The sequence below is a fragment of the Mauremys reevesii genome, linkage group 1 (assembly GCF_016161935.1).
Source record: "Mauremys reevesii isolate NIE-2019 linkage group 1, ASM1616193v1, whole genome shotgun sequence".
NCBI classification, from domain to species: domain Eukaryota; kingdom Metazoa; phylum Chordata; order Testudines; family Geoemydidae; genus Mauremys; species Mauremys reevesii.
In genome coordinates this window covers 139804626-139830492 of record NC_052623.1, presented here as the reverse complement: position 1 = coordinate 139830492, position 25867 = coordinate 139804626, and the positions used below count along the sequence as shown (strand labels likewise).

The 25867-nt window shown below is 42.0% G+C and overlaps 1 protein-coding gene and 1 long non-coding RNA gene across 5 annotated transcripts in view; one reads left to right on the top strand and one right to left on the bottom strand.

Moving 5' to 3' along the window:
* CLTRN (collectrin, amino acid transport regulator) overlaps positions 1-18429 on the top strand; it is a 41104-nt gene extending 22675 nt beyond the window's left edge. For 3 of the 4 annotated variants that reach the window (XM_039496644.1, XM_039496649.1, XM_039496648.1), the window contains 4 exons: positions 4016-4101; positions 11925-12041; positions 13876-14070; positions 17969-18429. In XM_039496644.1, the coding sequence (XP_039352578.1) occupies positions 4016-4101; positions 11925-12041; positions 13876-14070; positions 17969-18125 (555 nt within the window). In that variant the 3' untranslated portion in view covers positions 18126-18429. Of the gene's footprint in view, positions 1-4015; positions 4102-11924; positions 12042-13875; positions 14075-17968 lie in introns of those variants that run through there. The other variant, XM_039496657.1, reaches the window with a different exon arrangement.
* The window catches only part of LOC120375810, a 31396-nt gene continuing 10900 nt past the window's right edge, over positions 5372-25867 (bottom strand). The window contains exons 4-5 of the long non-coding RNA XR_005586793.1: positions 23007-23157; positions 5372-5546 (exon numbers count right to left, since the gene is read on the bottom strand). This is a non-coding gene — a long non-coding RNA (uncharacterized LOC120375810). The remainder of the gene's footprint in view (positions 5547-23006; positions 23158-25867) is intronic.

Below are 25867 nucleotides of genomic sequence, written 5' to 3'. Positions count from 1 at the left end.
AAATGCTGACTTTCTCATTTTTACCATATAATTATAATACAAATTGGAACATAAGAACATAAGAAAGGCCGTACCGGGTCAGACCAAAGGTCCATCTAGCCCAGTATCTGTCTACCGACAGTGGCCAATGCCAGGTGCCCTGAGAGAACCTAACCCAACAGGCAATGAAATGATCTCTCTCTCTCCATCTCCATCTCTCTCCCCTCTGACGAACAGGGGCTAGGGACTTATCATCATATCATGGCTAAGCCATTTATATGACTTAGCCATGCACCCATGAATCAGTCATAAATATTGTACTTACATTTCAGTGTATACTATATAGAGCAGTATAAACAACTCATTGTATGAAATTTTAGTTTGTACTGAGTTCAGTAGTGAAAACATGTACCCCTGGTTGAGAACCACTGTCCTAGACATTAGAGATGGGCCCAAATGCTAAAATTCAGATGTGGATCTGTATCTGAACATTACCCAAGTTCCGAGTTGTTACAGATTTCATGTCCAAGTTCAGTCTTATCTCAAATGGTCTATGTAAGATCTCCTCATCTGGTGATGAATAGTTTATACCATAGTCCATATAGCCTGCCTAGTCCCTGCCTCTTCTCCTGTGTGGATCCCAACTCCCAAGGGAGGCCCCAAGAGAAGTGAGGACAGTATCATGCATGTGGCTCACATCCTCGTTTATGTGCAGGAGTGAAATCCCTGCACAGAGGTATCCTTCCTCCTCCTGCTCATGTGGCTGTCAGGGTTTAAAAATCAAAATTGGTCATTTTCACCATTATGTTTGGATCTATATTATTATTTATGTTTGTACTGAAATTGCCTACTCAAAGAAAAAAATACAGTTGCCAGTTGTGCAGCAGAGCTAAGTATCTACTCTGCTGGGACAATTATAACATGGATTTTTGATAAGCTCATTTTATACTGAAAGCTACACATTAGGTGTAGAAAGCAGTCTCTGACCTCCAATATTATCGTTCCAACAAATTATTAATTTCCAGCCAACTGATGGAAGGAGGTTAAATCAACCTGTCATAGAAATGGCAATAGATTCAATCCTTGTGATTGATTAGAATTAAATACAAAAAATAAAAGACCACTGGAATTGTTGAAGCTTCCTGAACAACCTGAAATTGTGAAAACATATTTCCTCATCAGGAGAGGAGAAGACTAGACCAAAGAAATGGATGAAGCCTATATTTTGGTGGCATTTGTACTTACTGAAGCAGGCTGAGTGCGTCTCTCTTTTCTCCCTCTCTGTGCACAGCAATAATCTGCAGTGTATTTGATGCTTTTTGTAACCAGGCTATAGCAGTGCACTTGAGACTTTTGCACTGACATCAGCCTACTCCAAGGGATGTGTGTGGTGAGTGTTAAGATTGTCATTCCCAAGGCATGTCTAGACCAGCAGGACTTGTGTAAGTGAATGGAATCCCAGTGAGGCCTTTTGAAAATACTAGCAGACATGCCCTTAACCATGTTCCGACCCTGCCTCTTTGTTCACCACTCTCAACTAGGTATTGCTGGCCCTCAGTTACTGCTTATATCCCTTTTAGAAAATGCCATCAATGCCCATCGGACCCAAAACACCTTTTCAGTGACCAGTCTGTGCAAGTTTGTCAGTGTTCTGGCCTCAACCACTAAAACATCCAGTGCAAAGCATTATAATATCATCATAATAGAAGCCACTGACCGATCATACACTGAAGGCAAAGCAGTATTTCCAGAACAGATTCTGAAAGCTGCTTTTCAGGGATGTTACGTTCACCACATTGGTCTGCTATTACTCCTGCGAAGATCTGTTATCCTGTATGGAGTTGTGAATGAAAATATATATGTGTGTTGTGTCATGCTAGTATATTTCTCTGTCTGCATATAGAAAACCTTGCTGAAATCCTGGCCCCATTGAAGTAAATAGCAAACCTCCCACTACATATCTCCCAACAGTCCTAGGTTTCCTGGGATTGTCCCACTTTGACCCCGAAGCCTCCTGTCATGGATAAAGTGGCTCTTGTCCCAAGGGGCTGCCTGGGCCCAGCTCCCCACTCCGGGCATTGCCACCTGAGTCCTGGCATAAACCAGTCACACTGCTGTTCAGGTTCAGCCTGCCTGCCTCCTTGGTGAAGGGCAGCATGGCACCCGTTGCAATGCCACTCAAATTTGGCATAGCCACTACCCCATTAGAGTCCAGGGAGCCAGGTCCACACCTGTGGGACAGGAGCCGCTGCTGTGGGGTGAATGCAGGGTAGGCTTGTCCTGCAACTCCCCAGGCCTCCCCCCTACTGGGGGCAGCACTCAACTCCCTCCAGCCAGGGCCTCCCACTACCCAGGGCAGCGCCTGACACCCGCTCCTGGGGCAAGACCTGTCCAACACCTCTGGAAATGCTGGGAGGTATGCCATTGAATGTAATGGGGCTAGGATTTCACCCACTGTCTAGAAATGTACGTGTGGTTACTTTGTGGCTATATTGAAATGTAAAATAACATGCCCAGTGGTTAAAATATGTTTTCCTTTAGCTGAATATCTAATCTGTCCTAACATTTTCTTTGCTTTAACTTTAATTCTGCAATCCTTTCAAAGTGCAGTTATGATCAGCAAATTGACTATGTAAAATGACATCTTCTTACTCAAAGTTAATTTTTACTACTTTTTACCCTTTACCAATACATCCATGGAAGGGTTAGCGGAATTCTTTTCTGTCTGACACACAATCAATAATTAATAAAGAAGGCTCAGATTCACAGCCGGTGTAAGTTGGGCATAGTTCCATGGAAGTCAGTGGAGGTATGCTGCTTTACACGAGCTGAGACTCTGTCCCTATGTTCCAGTTGCAGAATCTTTATAACCTGTTGATAATTTGTGAACAAAAATAACACAGCTTGACATTCAGATCTTAGAACAGATATGCAGAAGTGGGCAGTTAGAGGAAAAAATCATTGTACTAGCAAACTGAACAAATACAATATGAAGTTATTTAGGAATAATAAACATGGACCCACACAATTTTTTTTTACAAAGCCTTTTTGTGAAGTTTAACTGCACTTTAAGCCTCTTCATTCTATAGTTTCAATAAGCAATAATTGTAATAATGTTTAATATGCACTCAGAGATAGGAATGTTTTTAGAAGCTTTCAGTTTTTAGCTCTTAAAACATGAATGATGTTAAGCGCAGTTTTCTGTCAGGTGTCAAGACAATGGGTTAAACTTAGCCCTTATGTAAGCAGGTGCAACTCCATTCAACTTAATTTATAATTATACCTACCTGTGCCAAAGATTAATTTGGTAGAATATAACAAGAGCATATATATACATATATCCTGATATTTGGAAAACTGTATATACAGATAGTAATGTATTCAGTGTAAAAGAGGTATAGACAATGGTCCTTCATTTCTATGACACTATCTAGCCTTGGTCTGTTTTCACTGAAAGTTGGTACTGTCTGATTACTGTTCAATAGCCTGTGTGAAATGAGTTGTTTTCATGATGTACAGATGTCCATATCTCAGAAACCAACATCACAACTAGCACTTCGTCCCCAAACTTAACCAAGGTGCCTGTGCCCTGTACTGTTCAGACCACCTCTAGGAATGACACTGAAGTCTACTCTCTCTGCCTGTTCAGGCCAAGGACTGAATGGGCATGGAGTGTAGACTTCACTTTTGTTCATAGAGGTGATCTGGCCAGGATGGGGTCCAGGCACTTTGGTGGAGCTTGGGGAAGCGTCTGTTGGTATTCCTAGTCTTTGATAAAGAGTAAAATTAGATCTCTAGTGCTGTCAGCCTGGCAACTTTCGTAAGCATTCAGTCCATTCAGATTTTTGAAAAGTTATAAAGTTCTGTGTATTGTACTTTATGCACAACAAACAGTATTCAAGAAGTTATTTTCATATTTATCAGGAAGGTTTATTTCTTTTTGAATGATAGACTGTTTCAGGGTCAGTGCTCCATGCAACCCCCCTCCCTGCCGGTACTAATGCTAGAACTGTTAATTTTCTATCTTTCCTTACAGTATGCCTGGGATGCAAGTGAAGAATATCTGTTCAAGGCAATGGTGGCTTTTGCAATGAGAAGATATTCCAACAAAGAAACAACTCAGTAAGTGCATACTCAGTCCTCCAATATACATGTTTACAATATTGCTTATGATGGAACCTATTTTGACATAGAGAAGTTATAGAAATTAACACTATGTAGAACCAGCATACTGCAATGCCATTATTATTATTATTATTATTATTATTATTTATTATTTATTTTTGCCATCCTGATATGTGCTAGGCAGCTTATGATCTCTGCCCCAAGCAGTGTACAATCTATGGGCCAAATTCTCTGTTGCTGTAAATTAGTTAGTTAGCTTCAGTGGAGCTGCACCTACTAAACCAGCAGAGAATTTGGCCTTAAATGTAACATGACACCATAAGTGAAGGTTCTGAACAGCCAAGAGTTGTAGGAAGGGGAAAGAAAGGACAAGGGTGACAGTAGTGAGAAATGCAGTGTTATTTCTCAGGTAGGCATGATGATAGAGGCTCAGTTTCCTTTTTTGTCATTGGTTACCTATGCTCCCCTTTGCACCTCATAGACAAGATGGCAAAAAGGCCAGCATGCAAGAAGATACAGAGATGCTTGTGAGAAAAGAAAACAAGAGTGATATACAATGACACACTTATCAGAATTTGGAGGGTTATCTGTCCCTAAGAGTACAACTTCCTAATTACCTTACACTCTATCAGGAAAAAGCTTCAGATTTCACACTTCAGGGCATAAGCTGATTACCAGCTGGAGTCAGGAGAAAATCTCCCTCATGTTATTGAGTATTATAACTTCCTCTCAAATTTCTGGTATTGGCTACTATCATAAGACAGGCTACTAGACAAGATAGGTCTTTGGTCAGTGTCAGTATGGTAGTTCCTATGTCTTTAATATGCTCACCTCCTCCTTAGAGACGAAAACAATATAAAGATATTTTGGTATCCTATATTTTTTGTTTATGAATATAAACAGAAATGTCTGCAGTTCTAGTACATTACTGAGACCAGGCTTTAGATTTACTTTTAAGAAAAACTGGCCCTGGCTGGCACTGAGTCTGATGAAGCGTTTTCCATATTTGCAAAGAGATTAGCTAATCTGAGTCATATGATATTTGATTGCAGCTACAGTACCGGGTTTTAAATAGAACAACCCCATCCATAATTGAGATGTTGGTTCATTACCATTTCATTCTGGTTTGTAAGAAGCTGTCCTTTAAGCTAGAGAGCCATATTTGGTATGTACCACCATTGCTTTTCTCAGGTTCCACAGGAACAAGTCTGGTGACAGCATGCTTCTGTTATTTTACATCATTACAAACAACATGAATGCTACTCAGAGAAAATGAGGTGAAGTAAACAAATCATTAAAAGTGACCTGTAAAGCTTTTTCAAGATTGTTCGTTTTTCCAGCTTATGAGACTTTTGGTCCATGAAGATTCACTTCTTACTTCTTTTTGATACAAACCCTGTTTTCATAATTTTTTTCTTCAAATTTGTGGCAATTTCACCCACCTGGGGAAAAAACAAGGGAGAGGCACTTAAGCTCTATCCCTGCTGACATCACTGCTACTTGCATGCCATGCTAATAGCAATAGAAATAATAGTAAGTTGACTTGGAAGCAGAAAAATTATGATGCTGATACCAAATGGTCTTATGTTTTAATATTAACTAGGTTATCTGCCTTGGGAATTTACAGAACCTACTGCTCAAATAGTATCATAGAAGTGTAGGACTGGAAAGGACCTCAATAGGTCTTCTAGTCCAGTCCTCTGTACTCAAGGCAGCGCTAAGTATTATCTAGACCATCCCAGACAGATGTTTGTCTAACCTGCTTTTTAAAATCTCCAATGACGGAGATTCCAGAATCTCTCTAGGCAATTTATTCCAATGCTTAACCACTCTGACAGTTAGGAAATTTTTCCTAATGTCCAACCTAAACTGCCCTTGCTTCAATTTAAGCCCATTGCTTCTTGTCCTACCTTCAGAGGTTAAGAAGAACAATTTTTCTCCCTCCTCCTTGTAACAACCTTTTATGTACTTGAAAACTGTTACCATGTCTCCCCTCAGGCTTCTTCCAGACTAAACAAACCCAATTTTTTCAATCTTTCCTCATAGGTCACGTTTTCTAGACTTTTAATAATTTTTGTTGCTCTTCTCTGCACTTTCTCCAATTTGTCCAAATCTTTCCTGAAATGTGGCACCCAGAACTGGGCACAGTACTCCAGTTGAGACCTAATCAGCGCACACCAGAGTGGAAGAATTACTTCTTATATCTTGCACACAATGTTCCTGCTAATACATCTCAGAATGATGTTTTCTTTTTTTCTTTTTTCTTTTTTTTTTTTTTTTGCAACAGTGTTACACTGTTGACTCATATTTAGCTTGTGATCCCTCAGATCTCTTTCTGCAGTACTCCTTCCTAGGCAGCCATTTCCCATTTTGTATATGTGCAACTGACTGTTCCTTCCCAGTGGAGTACTTTGCATGTGTCCTATTTACTTCAGACCATTTCTCCAGTTTGTTCAGATCATTTTGAGATTTAATCCGATCCTCCAAAGCACTTGCAACCCCTCCCAGCTTGGTATCGTCCACAAACATTATAAGTGTACTCTCTATGCCATTATCTAAACCATTGATGAAGATATTGAACAGAACTGGACCCAGAACTGATCCCTGCAGGACCCCACTCAATATGCCCCTCTAGCTTGTCTATAGGGAAATACTATGACAGTTTCTCCTTTCACTTAGGCCAGTTTGACACCAAAATAATTCCCCTTGTGAAAAAAACATCTTTTCCATAGACATTTTTAAACCTACCTATCAATTTTAATACAGAATTGAATTTCTGCTATGGAGTCCTATGGATTAATTTATATACTTGGTAGAACAGTTGTCATTCTCTATTAAATTCCATATTCACTTCAATTGAATTATTGCTCATTTATACCAGTGTAGCTGAAAAAAAGAATCAAGGCCCACAGAAAGTATTATAATCTATACTTTCGTGTCAGGTCCTCAGCTGGCTCCAGGTGTGGCCTCTAGCAATCCAATGAGCTTGGCTGGGCCCAATAAAACCCTCACTACGTGTCTGTGCTCCCTTTTTGGACAGAAGGGCCAATAGATCACCATTTAAGCCTTGTAGCAACAACAGCACAGTGGCTGAACAATGTGTTCCACGCCCGCAGCTGTGCACCTGCTTCCTGCACCAGCCCTTGCTCCAAACCTTGTCTGCTCTGTTCCAGTCCTGGTCCCTCCATTCCTCAGAACTGGCCCCGACCACTGTCTTGTCTCCTAACCACCTCCCCAGTTCTACCTTTTGCTTCTGTTCTGGCTCTGGCCATTGGCCTGTCTCCTGACCATACCGCCAACTCTGTCCTTTGGTTCTGCTCTTGTTCCGATCACTAGGTTGTATTGCCGACACCCCGGTGTGTGACATTTTGTGCCAGTGGTGTTGCTTGCTTGGAGGTGAGGTTTTGTGTGTCATTGGTAAAGGAATAATTCTTTGGTGCTACATTGTTAAAGGAGAATCAATGTACTGTAATATGTCATATTAGACCAATTAAAATGTTGTGTTGAAGTCAGAGAATGTTTCCACTTTCTTTATCGGGTAGGGTTCTTTTAATATAGCAATGTAACTTTTGTGCCAGTAAATTATATGATTACATAACCTGTTTAAATTCCATTTTACAGTTTCAGTGATTTTACTGGCAAAATATCAATGAATTTTCATTAGGGGTTGTAGAAGATTCACCATGAGTCACTCAGTATCATAAAAGAAAAACTAGCTGATTACCACTGAGGCATGTTATGGTCTAGATTTAAACAAATATGAGACATTGTACACAATTGATCAAAGATTTATGAAATCAGAGGAACAGAGAATGGTTGAAGGATTATGTTTTTGCATGACATCCAAATCCTTGTTCTCCTTGCAAGTATATTGGCTGTGCACAGAGGGGGATGATCTGGGAGGGGAAAGTATAATTGCCACAAGGTCACTGAGCAGCATGAGATGCTCCATAGCTCCTACAGCAGTTTCAGGGCTTCATTAACCCTCACACCTGATTCATACTCTTCAAGGACATGAGAGATGAATAGTGGGTGGATCCAGCATAATCAGAACACCCTACCTGCTAGGATTGAAAGTGACCCCTTGCTAGATCCTTGGAGGAAGGATAAAAAAGGATAAACTTTTGGCATAGTAAATGGCAATAAGCCAGCAGTAGGTGCCCATCTCTGCCCCTGTGTTACTATTAAGCCCTGTTTAGACTTTACTTTATGTCAGGATGTCAGAGCAGGTTCCCATTAAATTCAAATTTCAACCTAAAAGTTATTAAACTAGAATTTTGAAACTAAATCACTGATTTGTGCTTAACACATATTAAATTGACAAAGTTGTGTGAGACAGAAAAATCACGCTATCCATTTGAGTACTCTATAATAATAGACAGAAAATGAATGTTTATCGAAAAGTTTAACTTTTCCAACAGAGGCACAAATCCTCGATTTCCTTCTTAATAGGGCCTTGTAATTCACTTTGAAATATAGACATTCATGAACTACATAAACCAACCTTTGATCGCACAGTGTTAAAAATTGATCCTCTGTAATTTGTGTTGGTAACCCTGGTTTCCCTAATCTGTGACTTGTTTGAAATAATGTTCATCTCTTTTGTGTTGGAGACAAGTTAATCTTTAGCACATAAAGAATGTGAGAACATTTACTTTCAATCAAACAGGAGAATCAGTTGTTGCTGTATCTTTTATCACACCTATATTTAAAAATCTGCAGTATCTTTCATTGACCTGCCACACAAAACCAAACTTTGTTCTCTATCATCCACACAAGGATCACATCCGTATTTAAAATATTTTGACCATTTAGAAATGGAATAACAAGTGTTCGTGTGTTCTCAGATTTGAACTGATTATGTCAAGATGAGTATTTTGGCCCTGCTGGTTACTCTTCACAGAAAAATCCTCATAGTGTCCATCCAGAAGGTTCTAAAGGGAGGAGAAGGGTCTGCTGCCTTGAAAATGTCAGAGCAAGGGGATTAGAAGAACCCAAATTCTGTGGTTCTCCTATGATCCAGTAGAGGACAGGGTCTGCACAGAAGCTCTGTGCCTCTGCACTGCCTTTTGGCTCCCTGCCCCTTTCTTGTATTCCTTGACAATCTGGTAGCTCTCCCAGAAGAGAAGTTACTTCACCCCCCTGACTAAGAAACTTACATATTGGGACCCTTGGGCCAGGTACAGGGCACAATTTGGGAACCGTCCCAGAGAGCAAAGCCAGAGACAAAGAACTCTCCCTTCTCCGCTGGTCTCTCACCCTCAGGAAGTCAAACCACCACTGATACCAACTCAGTTTTTGTCCCGTCTGCTCACTGATCTGGAGGGAAACTATTACTTAGATTGTAAGCTCTTAGGGCAGGGCATGTCTTTTGTTCTGTGTCTGTTCCTAGCACAATGGGGTCCTGGTCCGTGACTAAGGCTCTTAGGTGCTACAAGAATACACATAATAATAATTTATTGTATATTTTAAAAAAAAGCAAACTGGTGAGATTTGCCAGTGCACATACTGTGGGTCTTTAGATCTGGTCCAGTATGTCATTCTAACGTTAAGATTCATCTATCATCTCCATGGCAGAATATTGACACTTGCTAACTATTTCTAACACAGAAGGCAGTTTTATTGTAACGTTACCTTAATAAAAAGTTGCAATAAATAAAAAAAAAATTCACATCATGACATATGTTTACAAATTTACATAATGGTAATTTACATAACGAAGCCAAGTTTTGCAGTCTGAACAGATTCTGACTGTTAGCTACGTATTGATATAATGTTACAGCACAGTATGAATTATCACACATGGGAATGGGAAATGATCTATATGAGAGGAACTTTGCGTGTGTGAAAAGATATGTGAACTGGTATGTGTTGCACTGTAGTCCATCTTGGTATTTACTCAGCCTACTTGAAACTCCCACGAACAACAACTTCATTCTTTTCAAAGCCTAGAAGGATTTGCTACTCTCAGATTCTGTTGATGAAGAGTGGCAGTGGAGCCAAGTTCTGGATGATTAGGATTTTATACATAACAGGGAGCTCAAAGGAAGTAAAATGTACCTGTTTTCATGAGTCTTGCTGCTCGAATATGAAAAATATTAATAATTGCATTTGCCTGTTAATGATATAAATAGAGGTGGAAATCATTTAATTATGTTTCTGATTAGCCAGCAGATGTCACTATAGAACATTTACAGTACTCTGCTGTGGGTAGCTGTTTGCAGAAGGAAATATATCCCACTAGAAAATCAGAGGGGAAGCAATGTTAAAACTTGTTTTTTAAGAAGGATGGGCTAAGCCATAAAAATGAGGAGGAACCAATGGCAAAATAATAATAAATACTGGGCATTATAATTACTGCGTACATGGCCATAGGGATTCACTCCACGTGAGGGCTGGTAGTGCCATCCTCCCAGTGGGGAACTGCCAGAGCACTTGTGTGTGGAGACTTGCCAGCGCTATGCTGGTGTTAACCAGCCCAGGAAATTCATTGGAAGTAAATCTGGGCCCTTACTCTTGAGTTTGATCTGCAAGTGCCATTTGCTCAGAACAGCTGCTTACACAAATGTCACCTAAAATCTGTTCAGATACTTGAGTCTCAGCAGTCTAGGGCCACCTTTATTTTCAGAATACAAAGTCAGCCACTATCAGATATACTTTAAATTACTATCGGATTTTAATCCTTCATGTATTTCTAGTGGTATTTTCATTATGAATTACTGATAAGTATATAAGTATAAAAAAGCTACATTTTAAAGACATTTTCAGACTCAATTTTATGTAGCAACTCATGAAAATCTGATTGCATACAAAGCTTCCAATAACTGCTTCACATCCACATGAACGTCTCTAGAAAGTTAATGTAGCTGAACATAACCTAAATGCTATGGGTCAGTGCTAGAATGATTTGAGGTTTAACAGTCCCTAGTAAACCTAGCCCATTGCCTCCACAATCCACTCAGCTCCCACTACAGCAAGTGACTAGGGAGCTAGATTCATTTGCAGCGCTAGGCTGGCTTTTTCTGGCATAAACCCTCTCAGAGAACTTCAAAGTCTGTAGAGGAGGCTGCAGTCAGACAGAGTCCACAGCCTCCCTTCTTCCATTGGAGGCACAGGGAATGAACACAGCCCCAGAAAGATGAGTGACACTGGTTGGAAAGTGGGTATGGCCAGGGCAGCATTGATACAGCACTCCCGAAGGCATCTCCTGCACCAGGAGCGCCTATGGAGTTCCAAGTGGAAATAAAATTTCTTCTGTCCACAGTCCTCCCTGAGATACAAGGGACCATACTGGGGCAGGGAAGTACAATGTGCACCTCCTTATGGCAACTGCTCCTGATGTCATAGTCCTAGTTGTACATTATTATTATTATTATTACCTTAGCCCCTAGGAGCCCCAGTCTTGGATCAGGACCCCATTGTGGTGGGTGTTGTACAAACACAGAACAAAAATATGGTCCCTGCCCCGCTAAGCTGGCCTTACAAATTCACTCTTTAAATTTCAACTATATATTTAAACAGTGATAACACATTTCCTAGTGGTGAGATAACAGTGATGATATGGCTAGAAAATGTTTTTAAAAATAAAATAAAGCCTCTATAAATACAGTGATTTTGTTGTTGTTTTGTTACTGTATTGGAGGATAGAAAATATGACCAGTATTTCTTTCTCAGTCAGATTAGAAGAAGCTAATCATTTCCTTTTCTAAAAGATTTTTCTCCTTAGACTAAAACACTGCGAAATGCAGTGATAACATGCATCACTTCAATATGTACTTACTTATTTTACAATGACTTCATTTTGTTTTAAATGTTCACAGAATTTCCAATGTGCTGCTTTGCAATATGACAGAGAGGGTGTCGTTTTGGTTTGTGGTCACAGACTCCGCCAGAAATATGACAACTGTTCCTGGAAGTGAAGTAGAGGCAGCCGTAAGGTAAAGTAACTGCCCCTCCCTCTGACTCTTCCTTGGTAACCAAAGATGCTTTCTTAATGTGGACCTGTGTCTCAGGCCGTATGAACTAGCACTCTGTGTCTTTTAATGACATGAATTAATTTATAGTTAAACACAATGCGGTCTGTACTCTTCTTCCTACATGCATGTGAGATTAAATGGAGTTATATATGGCTGAGGGAGAATGATCTTTTTGAACTCTTGTAATGTGTGAGCCTTTGGGAGGTTGATTTCTCTAGGGTGACCAGACAGCAAGTGTGAAAAATCGGGAAAGGGGGTGGGGGTAATAGGAGCCCATATAAAAAAAAGCCTCAAATATCGGGACTGTCCCTTTAAAATTGGGACACCTGGTCACCCTAGGGTTCTCATGATGTCTAGACAACTCTGAGTGTAGCCCACTGTTCAATGTGCATTGCACATGCCCCTCTAATGGCTGATCCACAGAGTCTGGTACAGCTCCCAGACAGGAGATTTTGTACTTTTAGTTCCAGTACCAGAGGCTCATGCTTTTAGTGCTGAATGTTCCAGTTTCATATTGCACTGTCAGCCCAAGCAAATAATCCAGTGCTCACATTCTTTTTATCTTAGGTCTTTGTGAGAAGCCTGTCACTGTAGTAGATGAGCACCATTTGCACACAATACAGTGTAGCATAACTTATCCCACTTTTCCATTAAAAATCATGCTCTAAAACTAGAAAAACAATAATATGGAGCTGCACAGGAAAAGAAGAAAAATAGGTTATCAGACCTCAACAGTTTACGATGTATTCACAAGGGCTTTGCAAGGGTAACTCCCATAAATAGAGTTACCCACATATGTTTCCCAAGCATCAAAAGAAAAATAGATCCATTGTTTTTAAATATACTGCACTTTGTCTTTAAAAATCATGTTATCTTTGCAAAGGCGTAATACCTAATTCCCGATGAATGAGTATGCGTTCTTTTGGAAAGATTAACTTTAAGCTTCTGAGCAGATTAAACTATTTCCTACAGAGATACCCAGCAACAACTTCAGTGCATTAGTGGGCGAAGGAGGTTATTTATTCACTGAAACTTGCTAAGAGTGTTGGAATGTACCTTTTAAAATTCATTTCTGTTGTTCTTTGATACATTCGGTAGCATAAGCTGATTTACAGTAAGTCTTTTTTAGGCACTGTTTGCCACAGAAATTGGATGCATGTTTGGTTTTTAACTGTTGTCTCTCACCTACTAAAGAATAGTATATGCTTTTAAAAATGTTTAAATTCCTATCAGTAGGTTAGAGATAAGAAACAAAATTTTCTACGGAATGAGAACTCCTGTGCTTAGTACTCACTACTTTTGCTTACAGTATTCTGAATCTAAAGTGGACATGCAAAATCTATTCAGTGTTATGAATCAAAATCAACATCTCACAAGTGCAAGATTCCTCCTTTGATGATAATTATACTAATTAATGGTTATAATAATAAAATTTGTTTTAGTGACAATTCCATTTGTTTTGTACATATTCCATCTCATGAGAGTCTATGCATGACCCAAAGTAGAAACAATTCATAATATAATAAATACATAAACAGTGATAATATAAAGTCTTGTCCTTATCCCCTAAGCTTTCAGACAGTTGCATATGGGAGTATTATGGCTAACACCCTGCACAGGATATACAGAGATCAGTGACAGTGGCTATGCAATGTATGCAGCCAAAAAACTTCATATTGGGCCACATTCAGCCCTGCCAGAGTTGTACTGCCTACATCAGGGCTATATTTTCCTCATTGTCTTTTCATTTATAAATGTGTTTACCATTTGTGTTTTGTTTTGTATTTTTTTAAAGGATGAACAGAAACAGAATCAACGGTGCTTTCCTACTGACAGACAACACACTGCAGTTCTTGAAAATTTCCTCCACTTTATCACCACCCATTGAACCCGCTGTGCCTGTCTGGCTTATCGTGTTCGGTGTTGTTCTTTGCCTCGTTGTGGTTGGAATTCTTCTCCTTGTTGTGTCAGGAATCCGGCAACGCAAAAAGTAAGCTGTGCTTTTGTTTTAACCAATTGTTAGTGTATTATGTGCACTAGAAGAGTTAGAGTTGGATCACTCTGCAGTTCACATTGTTTACAACGAAACAATAGCAGTCTTTTCTCCCCAGCTGAGGAGATCTATCCTTTCAAAGGGCAGGTGTTGTTATTTTGGACTGTGGAGTTGTTAACTCAAGGTAAGAATGTGATCTTGGAGGCCTTGTTAATAAAGACGATTGCTTTACAAGGAGTTTATTTGCTGCCAGCCCCACGCTGCAGGTCGGTCTCCTGTCAGAGATAAGGCATGTGAGGGGGAAAAGGCTGGCAATGATTGTGGCTATTGATTTTTAAGACTGGCAGATTTAAAACACTGCTCCTGATTTGTGCAGATTCAGGAGCCACGCGCAGGGCAGACCAATGACCGAAGGGGCTATTTGTCTGAAATTTTAAAAGGGCTTGATCCTGTAAGTCAGTGTATAGCCTCAGCTCCCATTCACTTCATGGAGTTCTAGGAGTTCAGCATCTCACATGGTCAATTCCAGATTGGACTCGCCATGAGACTAGATTATCACGGCTATGAAGTAGAGTAAGAAGTCGTTGTCTCCCCTCTCCTTACTACCCTGTTTATATTGCCGCACCAGTCATAATGTTGAGTGCATAGTAGCCATAGCAGTCATAGTAAGGGTTACTTACTTGATACTTACTGCTGTGAGCCAGAGAGTTCATGGGGATAGAGAGGGGAAGGGAGTGGGTGGAGCCTTGGTTTTGACCCCTGGCTCCCATTCTGTTCCTATTTGCTGTTATTTCAGATAGTTGTACTTAGATAAGGACATCTCTAAGCTCATCTGAAACTCTCCTGCTTGATCATACAGTGAAAAGAACATCCTTTATTTGACTTTGATCATCATGGACATTGATATGTTGTCACAAGCATTATGATTTCACTGCAGGCTCAAACAGGAATCGGGGATAGATTGGGATAGTACAAACTCTTGTTGACAGCTGGATAGCTTAAAAATTAGTAAATGTCCAGTGGAAAAACCAAACAAACAACAAAACCTGATGAATAATCCAATGTAAATGGATTTATGTGTGAAGACTGAGATGTGGCAGAAATTGCCCCAGTATAAAAGTGCCTCATTTTAGGCAAAGAGGTTGAAACAACTGGGTAAAAATAACATTTACTGGTAGTGTTGAGTGAACCCTATGGAGTTGGAGGTTTGGTGAGGCTTTCAAATTATTTTTTTGGATTCAGAAGACTGGTATGAATTTGTGAAACTCTTCCCCATCTAATCCAATCCCTGTTTTAGACAACAAGAACAAAACCCAGCCAGTGAATGAATGCTGTTCTTGTGGTTAAGGCACTGACATGAGATTCAGAAGATCTGGGTCCAGTTCTTAGCTCTGCCACAAACTTCCTGTATAATCTTAGGCATCAGTCAACTCCCCTGAAATCAATGGGAGTTAAACACCTAAATCCTTTTGAGGATCTGAGCCTTAATCTCTCTATTACCCTTACAGAAATTACCCTTTCTGTACATCTAGGATCATAATACTTCCTGTATCTCATCCTCTGACTGCCTTGTCTACTTAGACTGTAAATTCTTCAAGGCAGGGACTGTCTCATACTGTGCATGTGAGCAGTGACTAGCACAGTGGGGCCATGATCCCCGTTTGGGCCTCAAGGCCCTACTGTAATACAAATTAATAATGATAATAAGAAGTAATCATGATTCTCTAGTTAATGGGAAGCCTGTGCTGTATATTAGGGACAAAAGACACACCACCATCTCCTTCCTCCTTCTCAAAAATAAGTAGGCTGGCACAGGAAGGCTCCCTATATAAGGTATATACTATTTAATTTGATTTGTTTAGAATATTTTTCTTTTCCTTTCTCTCTTCCTCCTGTCAGCCTCTCTAAATTTGTTTTTCATCCTGCCCATTCTCTGCTCCATCTCTAGCCGTTATATTTTCATTAGATTCTTTTTCTCTCTGGTCACCTTGTCGTCTTTTCACTACCATCTTTTCTCAGCAAAACAGAAACTCAGCTCATGTTTGCATTCTATCATACTTCCAAGCCAACAGTGGTTGAAGGGAGTTGAATATGAGGGAAAACAAATTTGTTCGTTCCTGTCCATTGCTGGGAGGATTTAAGGGTTACAGGGAAGGTCTGGGCCACTTTGCTTCCCAAGGGAAGAGACAGGCACTTGGGACCAGATTTTCAAAGGAGCTCAGCTTGTTGGGTGTCACACTGGGAGTTGCTTCCTTTTGAGTGCTTTCAAAAATCTAGCCCCCCTTATATGTGTTGAGTATTTGAAAATCTGGCTCTTTTTACTTCAATGGACTTTGGATCAGGCCCTTACAGAGTGAGCAATGTAAGAAAGTTTAGACCCTGATTCAGTAAAGCATGTAAGCATGTGTTTAAATCAATCCCTGTTCAGGACAGCATGTAAGCATGTGTTTAACTTCAGTAGGACTTATTAAGTCTCATTGAAGTTAAGCACATGCTTCAGTGCTGTCCCGAATAAGGATGCTTTTCTCAATCAGGCCCTTGGTGAGTAACATTCAAGATCTACTGCCCCCACATACAACTCCAAGAACCATCTAGCTCTAGCTTCAGGTCCTCTCATTATAGGGCTCAATTTTCCTCTCTGTTGAAATCAGTGGCAGTTTTGGCACTGATCTCAGTGGGAGCTGGATCAGGCCCATACGGAACAGACTCTCTCTCCAATCCTTCATAAGCCTGGTTTCCAATGTGTTAGCTCTATCACCATGGCAGCACTTCATCTCCTTCTCTGCTAATAGACTTGTCTCATTTCCAAGCTAGGAGAGACAACCCCAGAAGCATGTCACAAGTGGGAGGAGAGGAGTTTATTACCCACTCTCATTTATTTTTAGCAGGTCTCTAAAGTCCAAGTATCTCTCGCAGGCCAGTAAAGTTTTATTATTGTTAATATTGCTGATGTATAAGTACTGAGTCAGGTTGTCACACTGTGTTATGGGATTGGAAGAAATACTGTAGCTACCCTGTGAGTTTCTTATCATTCTAAGTTGCTGGTGCTGCAGTCTGTAAAGTACAGCAGGTTCTTCAGCTATGAATCAGCAGGTCTCAAGGTCAAAATAAATCTGGAAATTAAAGGAACTATACAGTCATTGTTGACTAAATTTGCTTACAGTTTGTCAGTTTAGATCATTTTCTTCAGCAGCTATTTTAGTATGGTTGGTATCAGAGTTTGAGTCTGGACAAGTGAAAGTATGCAAGACATATTGCTATTTAATCTAGCAGCCAAAGATCCAATGGCTGGAAGTTAAAGCCAGTGAAGTTTGAACTGGACATAAGATACAAATTTAGAACATTTGTTCTAGAGAAACTTACCACTGGAAATAGATTACCAAGAAATGTGGTGCATATATTCTCTAACATCTAATATGTGTCTTTAAGTCACAGCTGGATGCCAAGATCTGTTCTAGTTCAACCACAAGTTGTTGGGCTAGATGCAGGAATCATTGAGTGAAATCTATGGCCTGTATTATGCAGTAGGTCAGACTAAATGATCATGGTGGCCCCTTATAGCCTTGAAATCTATTAAGTATATGAATGTGTTTTTTATTCTTTGTTTTCCTTTTCTATTTTGCAACCTCTTCCAAGCCATTTTACAGAAGGGGAAACTGAGGTATAGAAGTTAAGTGAGGCAACAGAAGGGAGCCAGTGTGAAAGTGATATTAGAATTTACTTAGGAATTTCTGACTCCCATTCCTATCTTCAGATGACCAGACTATGCCTCTTTGTATATAGTGTGTTGTAAACTTCTTAAGAAAAGTGCATGCTAAACTATTTTTCTTATGTCCAGTCTTTGTTGATTGGTACACTTTGATTGCAGTAATGTAATTTTGTTATTCCTTTTTAGAAATAACCATGAGTCTGCAGAGACGGAAGATTTAGAAGACAAATGTGACACACCAGTGACAACAGAAAATGGGATTCCGTGCGATATACTGGATTTAAAAGCAGGCCAGATTAATGGAGTCTATGCAGCAGATGATGAACAGTTCACACCACTATGAAATGTCACAGTTTCTTTCTGGCTTCTTTGAGAGAGATTGTGCTAACTTTATCTAGTCATGACTGATGAATGTCAAACATTAAGGCATGAAAAATATGACTTGTCAGTTATTTTCCCTTCAGAGAAACTTTCCTTGATAAAACACAAACACACACATCTGTATTACAAAGCTAAAACAAATGTGAGGACATCCACTCAATTGTTCATTAACCATTTTCAAGAAGTGTGTGATGGAATGAGGTTGAAAGCTGTCTTACATCAGATGTTTAGTTATTAAGGATTATTTAAAGACAACATTATGACTAGTTCATTGTTCTTCTTAAAGTGATGTCCTTATTGGTGCTCCGTTGTAGATGTGGCAGTGTCTCCTGCGCCTGGTATTCAAGATCTTCACCAGAAGTGCCTGTAGGACTGCACGTGTACATCTTGTCTCTCTCATACTGTGCACAGGACATATATATATATATGTCTGCTAGTGGCTTCCATCCCAGACCAAAGGTAGTAGAGAAGGAACTGGGCTGTCTGTGTGACTGTTTGTTTGGCTAGACAGACAGCCCAGTTCCTTCTCTACTACCTTTGGTCTGGGATGGAAGCCGCTGGCAGAGCCCACTGCTCCTCATAGATAGTTCCTTACCGGATAGAGTAGTTAGTATTTTCCTCTTCTTCTTTCAACTTCTATCTATAAATTTTTTTTTTTTTTTAACTTTATCTTTACAATTATTCTCATAGCTTAGGTTTCCATTTTTCCCACTTCCCACCTTCCAGACGGGAAGCCCTTTTTCCTTCACCCTTATGCCCAGCTCTCCCAAGTATAAGAGGTGCATTCATCTGGGACCGCCTTCTCGATAGTGGACATCCACCCATGGTGTATCCACTATCTGGGAGAGGGACATGTCCCTCAAGTGTTCTCACTGCCTTGGCCTGAAACCCAGAGCTAGAAAGAATAGGGATATTAAATTGAAACTTCTCCTCATGGAGAAATCGCTACATCCAGGATTGGACCTGGGCCTGGACTCTTCCCCAGAGAAGCCTTAATGCTCTCCCAGATTGTCTGCCGACCCCCACTCTCCATGCCCTGTGAAGAGAAAGTCATCCGTGATCATGCAGATGACAAGAAATAGGCTTCCTTCTCCTCACACTCTGAGGCTCAGCTCTCCAGAACACCATCCCTGGCTAGGTCAGTGGCTTCAACCTCATCCCACAGGGGACATCGCTCCAGGGCTCATCCAAATACCTCTGGTACTGGCTCAAAGAAATGGTTTAATGATCTTGACGTGCACCTTCAGCCCTCGGCACCATTTCCCAGCTCTGGGGACCGAGACAGCCCGCTTGCAGGAGCTCTGGCACCAATGCCATTTCTGGCACTGACGAAGCTGTTGGCACCGAGTAAGTCCTTGGCACCATCAAAATAGTTGGCACCAGCCAAGTCACCAGCACCGACCAAATCATCAACACCAAAATCTTCAGCACCAGGCATGTCTTCGGTACTGGCCACGTCACTGGCACTGGCCAAATCTCTGGTGCCATCTTCTGAATACTTCAGAGACATGCACTCTCTCTCCATCACCATGCATTACAACCGCACTGATGATGCTCCTTCCCCTTCCACAAGACTTCAGATACCCTAAAGACCTCTGGTATCTGACACTCCCGAGTCTCTGCTTCTTCGACAGAACTTCCCCCACATTTCTACCCTCCTCTCTGGACTCACGATGTTCCTCCCTCTCTCTGCCGAGGACAGCACCTCCCTTCCCCAGTGAGGAGGAGGAAGAGGAGAAGGAGGACGAGGGCTCCATTGTTCCCTTGACTACAGGAAAAATTGCTCTGGCTTATCCTCACTATATGTGACTACCTCTTGCCCCCAATCCTGGCAGGGTCACCATGGATGCAGCCACATGTGCCATTCCCACCAAACTGACCATATTGGGACCCTTGGTCCAGGTACAGGGCACAATTTGGGAACCATCCCAGAGAGCAAAGCCAGAGACATACAACTCTCCCTTCTCCACTGGTCTCTCACCCTCAGGAAGTCAAACCACCACTGATACCAACTCAGGAGGAAGAGTAGGAAGAGGAGACTCCCCTAACTTTATATTTTTCCTCCCCCTTACCTGACGAGGCAATTATGCCTCTATCCCCTATATCTGCCGACAACTTCAGGCACTTTCAAGGTCTATTCCATAGGATTGCGGACTCCCTATATATCCCTTTGGAGGATGTCAAAGACCAGCAGTATAAACTGCTGGATATCCTCCACGCATCCTCTTCCTCAAAGATTGCACTACCAATCAATGAGGCTTGTCTTGAATCTGCAAAGGTTCTGTGGCAGAACCTGGCTTCCATCCTTTCAACCTGCAAACACGCCAACAGAAAATATGTTCCAGCAAAGAATATTGAATTTTTATTTTCGCACCCCACCCCAAATTTTTCATTGGTCAATGAGGTGCAGGAGAGAAGCCGTCAGTACCAATCTCACTCTAGTCATCCAGACAGAGATTGGAAATTCCTGGACCTATTTGGATGCAAGACATACTCTTCAGCCACACTCCAGTTTAGGATTTCAAATTATGAAGCTCTCATGGCCATGTATAATTATCTGAATTACTCCAAATGGGAGGAACTTTGCTATGATCTACCAGAGACCAAAAAGGAGAAATTCCAGTCCTTGATATCGGAGTGACACCTCCTAGCCTGTAGAGCCCTACAAGCGTCATTAGACTCTGCAGACACTGCTGCTCGATCCATTGCACTGCTATGGTCATGAGGCATGCATCATGGCTCCATCTCTCGGGCTTTCCTAAGGAGGTACACAGTAGAGGACTTACCGTTCAAAGGCTAGAACTGTTCTCTGAGCATACAGATGACTCTTTGTACTCCCTTAAAGACACCCGAGCTACATTTTGTTCTCTCAGGATATGCACACCAGCACCAAAGAGACACTCGGGGAAGTACCAACTTCCACCGCAATCCCAAACTCAACAGTATACCTCTCAATGGCACTACAGTACCCAATGCATTGACAAAGGTCTCTGTCTAAACGTAGACAGCCCACTTCTCAAGGGGCTACCTCTCATGTACTGTCACCAAAGCAAAAATTTTGAAGGTGTGATCGAGGCCCCAAAAAGACTTCCCTTGTTCCAGTCATCCCCACCATCTCTGACGTTCCAATAGTTTGGTGACCGACTAGCTCAATTTTTCCCATCTTGGCATCTCATCCCCTCGGGTAAGTGGGTTCTAGAGATAGTCAAGGAAGGATACTCCTTTCCCTTCTTATTCCACCCTGCCCTCCTTCCCTCTTCAGGGACCCCTCTCATAAGCCCTTTCTATGGGAAGAAACAAATCACTTTCTACAACTGGGAGCCATAGAACAGGTCCCTCCACAACACACGAGAAAGGGTTTCTACTCCCACTCTTTTCTGATTCAGAAGAAGCCCAGTGGCTGGCATCATATCCTAGACCTTCGCAATCTAAACAGATTCATCAAGCTGCAATGTTTCAAGATGATTACCCTCTCCACTATTATCCCAGCATGAAACTACACTCAACATCCAAGATGCATACTTTCATATTCTATACATCTTGCCCACAGCTGATTCCTCTGGTTTGTCATGAGCACTGACCACTGTCAGTACAAAGTACTGTCCTTCAGACTATCCACAGCACTTCAGGTGTTCTCCAAGGTCCTCGCGGTAGTTGAAACCTACTAAGGAAAAGAGGAATTATCATTTTTCCATACTTGGATGACTGTCTCTTTGTGGCCTCATCCAAAATCTATGCTCTCAGAGCCACCCACTTAACAACAGACCTGTTCATGAAGCTAGGTCTCCTCGTGAACCTAGAAAAGTCCACCCTAATGCAAGTACAACAGCTGGAATTCACTGATGTGCAGTTATATGTCATACAAGCCAGAGCCTTCCTATCATCTCTCAGATTCTCAGCTATAATGGATCTGGTATCTGCACCATGTATCTGCCCCCAGATCTCTGCACAAATATGCCTCCGGCTTCTAGGCCACATGGCAGCAGCCACGTTTGAGGTCACGCTCGCAAGACTGCACTTGCTATGTCTTCAAGCATGCCTCCGTACTGTATACCTCCCCCACGAGCACAGCATTCACAAGCTTATCTGTGATGAGGCAAGTCAAAGACTAACTGCTGTGGTGGACACAGCCCAGCAACGTCTGTGTTGGAGTTCCTTTCCTACAACCATCACCAACTATGATCCTAGCCAACAATGCCCACCTAATTAGTTGGGGGGTGGGAGGGTGCATCTACACAAACACTCAGTGCAGAGTAGATGTTCATCCACTGAATCCACCTTACACATCAATGTCATAGAGCTATGAGTGGTCTTCAGTGCCTGCCGATATTTCCTTCTCAAACATAATAACATAAGAGTGATGACAGACAATCTCACCTGCATGTATTACATCAACAGGCAGTGTGGAGCGAGGTCCCACTCCTTATGCTCGGAGACGATCAAATTGTAGAACTGGTATATCCTAAACAACATCTCCATTTCAGCCACATACCTCCTGGAACACCAGAACACCACCATGGATGCATTGAGCAGAACATTGTCACACGATCATGAGTGGGCGCTGGATATGCGAGCACTTCAACCCACATTCAGATGATGGGGCCTTCCCACCATAGATCTTTTTGCCACTCAACACAACACCTGTTGCCCTCAATTCTAATCCAGAACGGGACTAGGGCATGGATTGCTGGGAAATATATTCCTCATAACATGGGACACACCACTCCTTAATATCTTCCCTCCTTTTCCCTTCCTATTCTGAGTACTTTGAAAAATAGAGGAGGACCGAGCTCATGTCATACTAATAGCTCCAGCATGGCCACTACAGGTCTGGTATACTTACCTTCTATGCATGATGGTATGCCGACCAATCTCTCTCCACCTAACACCATGGCTCCTCTCATAGGACACATTTTCCATCCCAATCAATAGATGCACCACTCAAAGCCTGGCTCCTCTGTGGTTCCAGGGTCCGGAAATAATCTGCGCAGACACTGTCAAACGGATACATTTGAATAGTAGGCGTGACATAATCAGACATACTTACATTGAATAATGGACTAGATTTCACTGCTAGTGTGCCTCATATTAGGTTGACGCAGCACACACGCTGCTGCCACTTATTCTTGGCTACATTCTACACCTTACACAGTCAGGATGGGCCAATAGCTCTATTAGGATACAACTGGCAGCAATCACTACCTTTCACTCCTCTTTTGACGGCCACTCCTTTGCACACCTGCTCACAAAGTGCTTCTTGAGGGGTATTAAATGTCTCTATCCCCATATCCGAGACCCGACTCTGGCCTGGGACCCCAGGCTAGTCCTACATTCTCTGACTAAGCCCTCATTTGAACCAATGGCAACCTGTTCTTACATATGCCTATAAATGAAAATGGTCTCCATCACCTCTGCTAGACAGGTGGACGAAATCATGACTCTCATCCACCATACACAATGTTTTATAAAGGTAAAGTTACACTATGCCCGCACCCAAGATTCTTTCCTGAGGTCCCAACATCTTTTCATCTCAATCAACCGATACACCTCCCTTGCTTCTTCCCGAAGCCTCAGAGTAATAAACAGGAGACAGCTCTTTACACCCTAGATCAGGGATCAGCAACCATTGGCACGCGGCCTGTAAGGGAAATCCATTGGCAGGCTGGAAAGGTTTGTTTACCCGTAGCGTCCGCAGGTTCAGCCAGTCGTGGCTCCCACTGGCCATGGTTTGCCGTTGCAGGCCAATGGGGGCTGCAGAAAGCGGTGGCCAAGCACATCCCTTGGCCTGCATCACTTCCCGCAGCCCCCATTGGCTTGGAACGGCGAACCGTGGCCAGTGGAAGCTGTGATCAGCCGAACCTGCAGATACTGCAGGTAAACAAACTGTCCTAGCCCACCAGCGGATTTCCCTGGTGGGCCACGTGCCAAAGATTCCCGATCCCTGCCCTAGACATAAGGCACACATTAGCCTTCTACTTGGACAGGAGTAAACCCTTCCAGAAATCTCCACAATTATTCTTCTCCACCACCAAAAGATCCAAAGGACTGCCATATCTAAACAACACTTCTCTAAGTGGATCTCACAGTGTATAGGTTTATCTTATGACGTCGACGATAGACAACGTCCTACCTCAGTCAGAACACATTCCACATATTCGTTATCTACCTCAATTGTCCTTCTTAATAATGTCCCCATTGATGATATGGGTAAGGCTGTCACATGGGCACCGACAGACACTTTCACCCGGCACTATGCTATTACGCACGACGCCTCAACAGACACTCTCCTAGGGCAGGCTGTCCTCTCCTTAGCAATACATGTCGCTCCAAAGCCCTAGCCTGCCAACTAGGGACACTGCTTTATAGTCACCTGCAGTAGAGCACCCACAGGGACATCACTCAAAGAAAAAGAGAATTACTCACTCTGTGCAGTAACTGAGGTTCTTGGAGATGTGTCCCCCTATTGGTGCTCCATTACTCGACATGCTCCCCTCTGCTTCAGAGCCAAAAACATAAGCTCTGTGCCAGAGAAGGAACTTGGGGCAGTTGGACCGCACAGCACAATATATATATCCCTCTCACAGCACGAAAGGCGGGAGGTGCGGATATGCGGGTCTGACGGGCACTGCTGGTGATGATCTCTGATCCCAGGCGCAAGGGGTGCTGCTGCACCTACAATGGAGCACCCCTGGGGACACACATCTCCAAGAACTTCAGTTACTGCACAGGGTGAATAACCCTCTCTTTTCTTTCCCTGTAATAAATGTGACCCAAATTATTTGTGTGTGTTCCATAAGAGAGCATTTGTCACTGTCACTTTTCATGGGCGCTAGTCTTGAGTTGGATATGAATATGTCTTTGCAAACAGACTCTGCATGCAGAAATGCAGTGTCTTTGGTTTGAATAGGAATTCATATGTGGTATTTTTATTTACTGTGAAAAAGCAAAAGGTTAAGTGTCTGATACAGCAAGGTGCTGACAGCCTTTATAGCTTATGGAAGAGAAGGTTCAGTGGTGACTTCATTACAGCCTGTAAGTATTAAACAGGGAGAAGAGATCTAGTACTAGAAGCCCCTTTTACCTAGTAATCAAGGGCACAGGATCCAAAGGCTAGAAATGAAAGTCAGCAAAGTTTGAGCTGGAAAATGAGATGCCTTGAGGATATTTTCTAAGGCACAAAAGGAAGTTAGATGCCCAACTCTCATTGAAAATCCATGGGAACGAGGCACTTAACTGCTCTTGGAGCCTTTGGAAAGCTTCCCCCCAAATTTTAACAGTGAAAATAGAACAATTTCCAAGGGATGTGGTAAATTCTGATTCACTTGGACTCTTTAAATCATGACTGGATTTCTGTCTAAAAGATATGCTCTACTTTGACCACCAGTTATTGGGCTTGATTCAGACATCACTGTGAAATTCCATAGCCTGTGTTATGCAGGAGATCTGACTGGATGGTCATAATGGTCCCTGCTGATGGCCTATTCATACCCGTGAATCTCCCATTGACCAGAATGGGAGCTGAGGGCACCTCAGAGGATCAAGCCCTAAATTCTGCCCTTAGACAGCTTTAAGGAGCGCCATTCACACATAATCCATGGTAGAAATTAGTATGAAGGACATTATCCTGCTCCCATTGAAATCCATAGTAAAGGTCCCATTGACTTCAATGGAATAGAATTGGGCCCTAAGCAGAGAAGAATTATA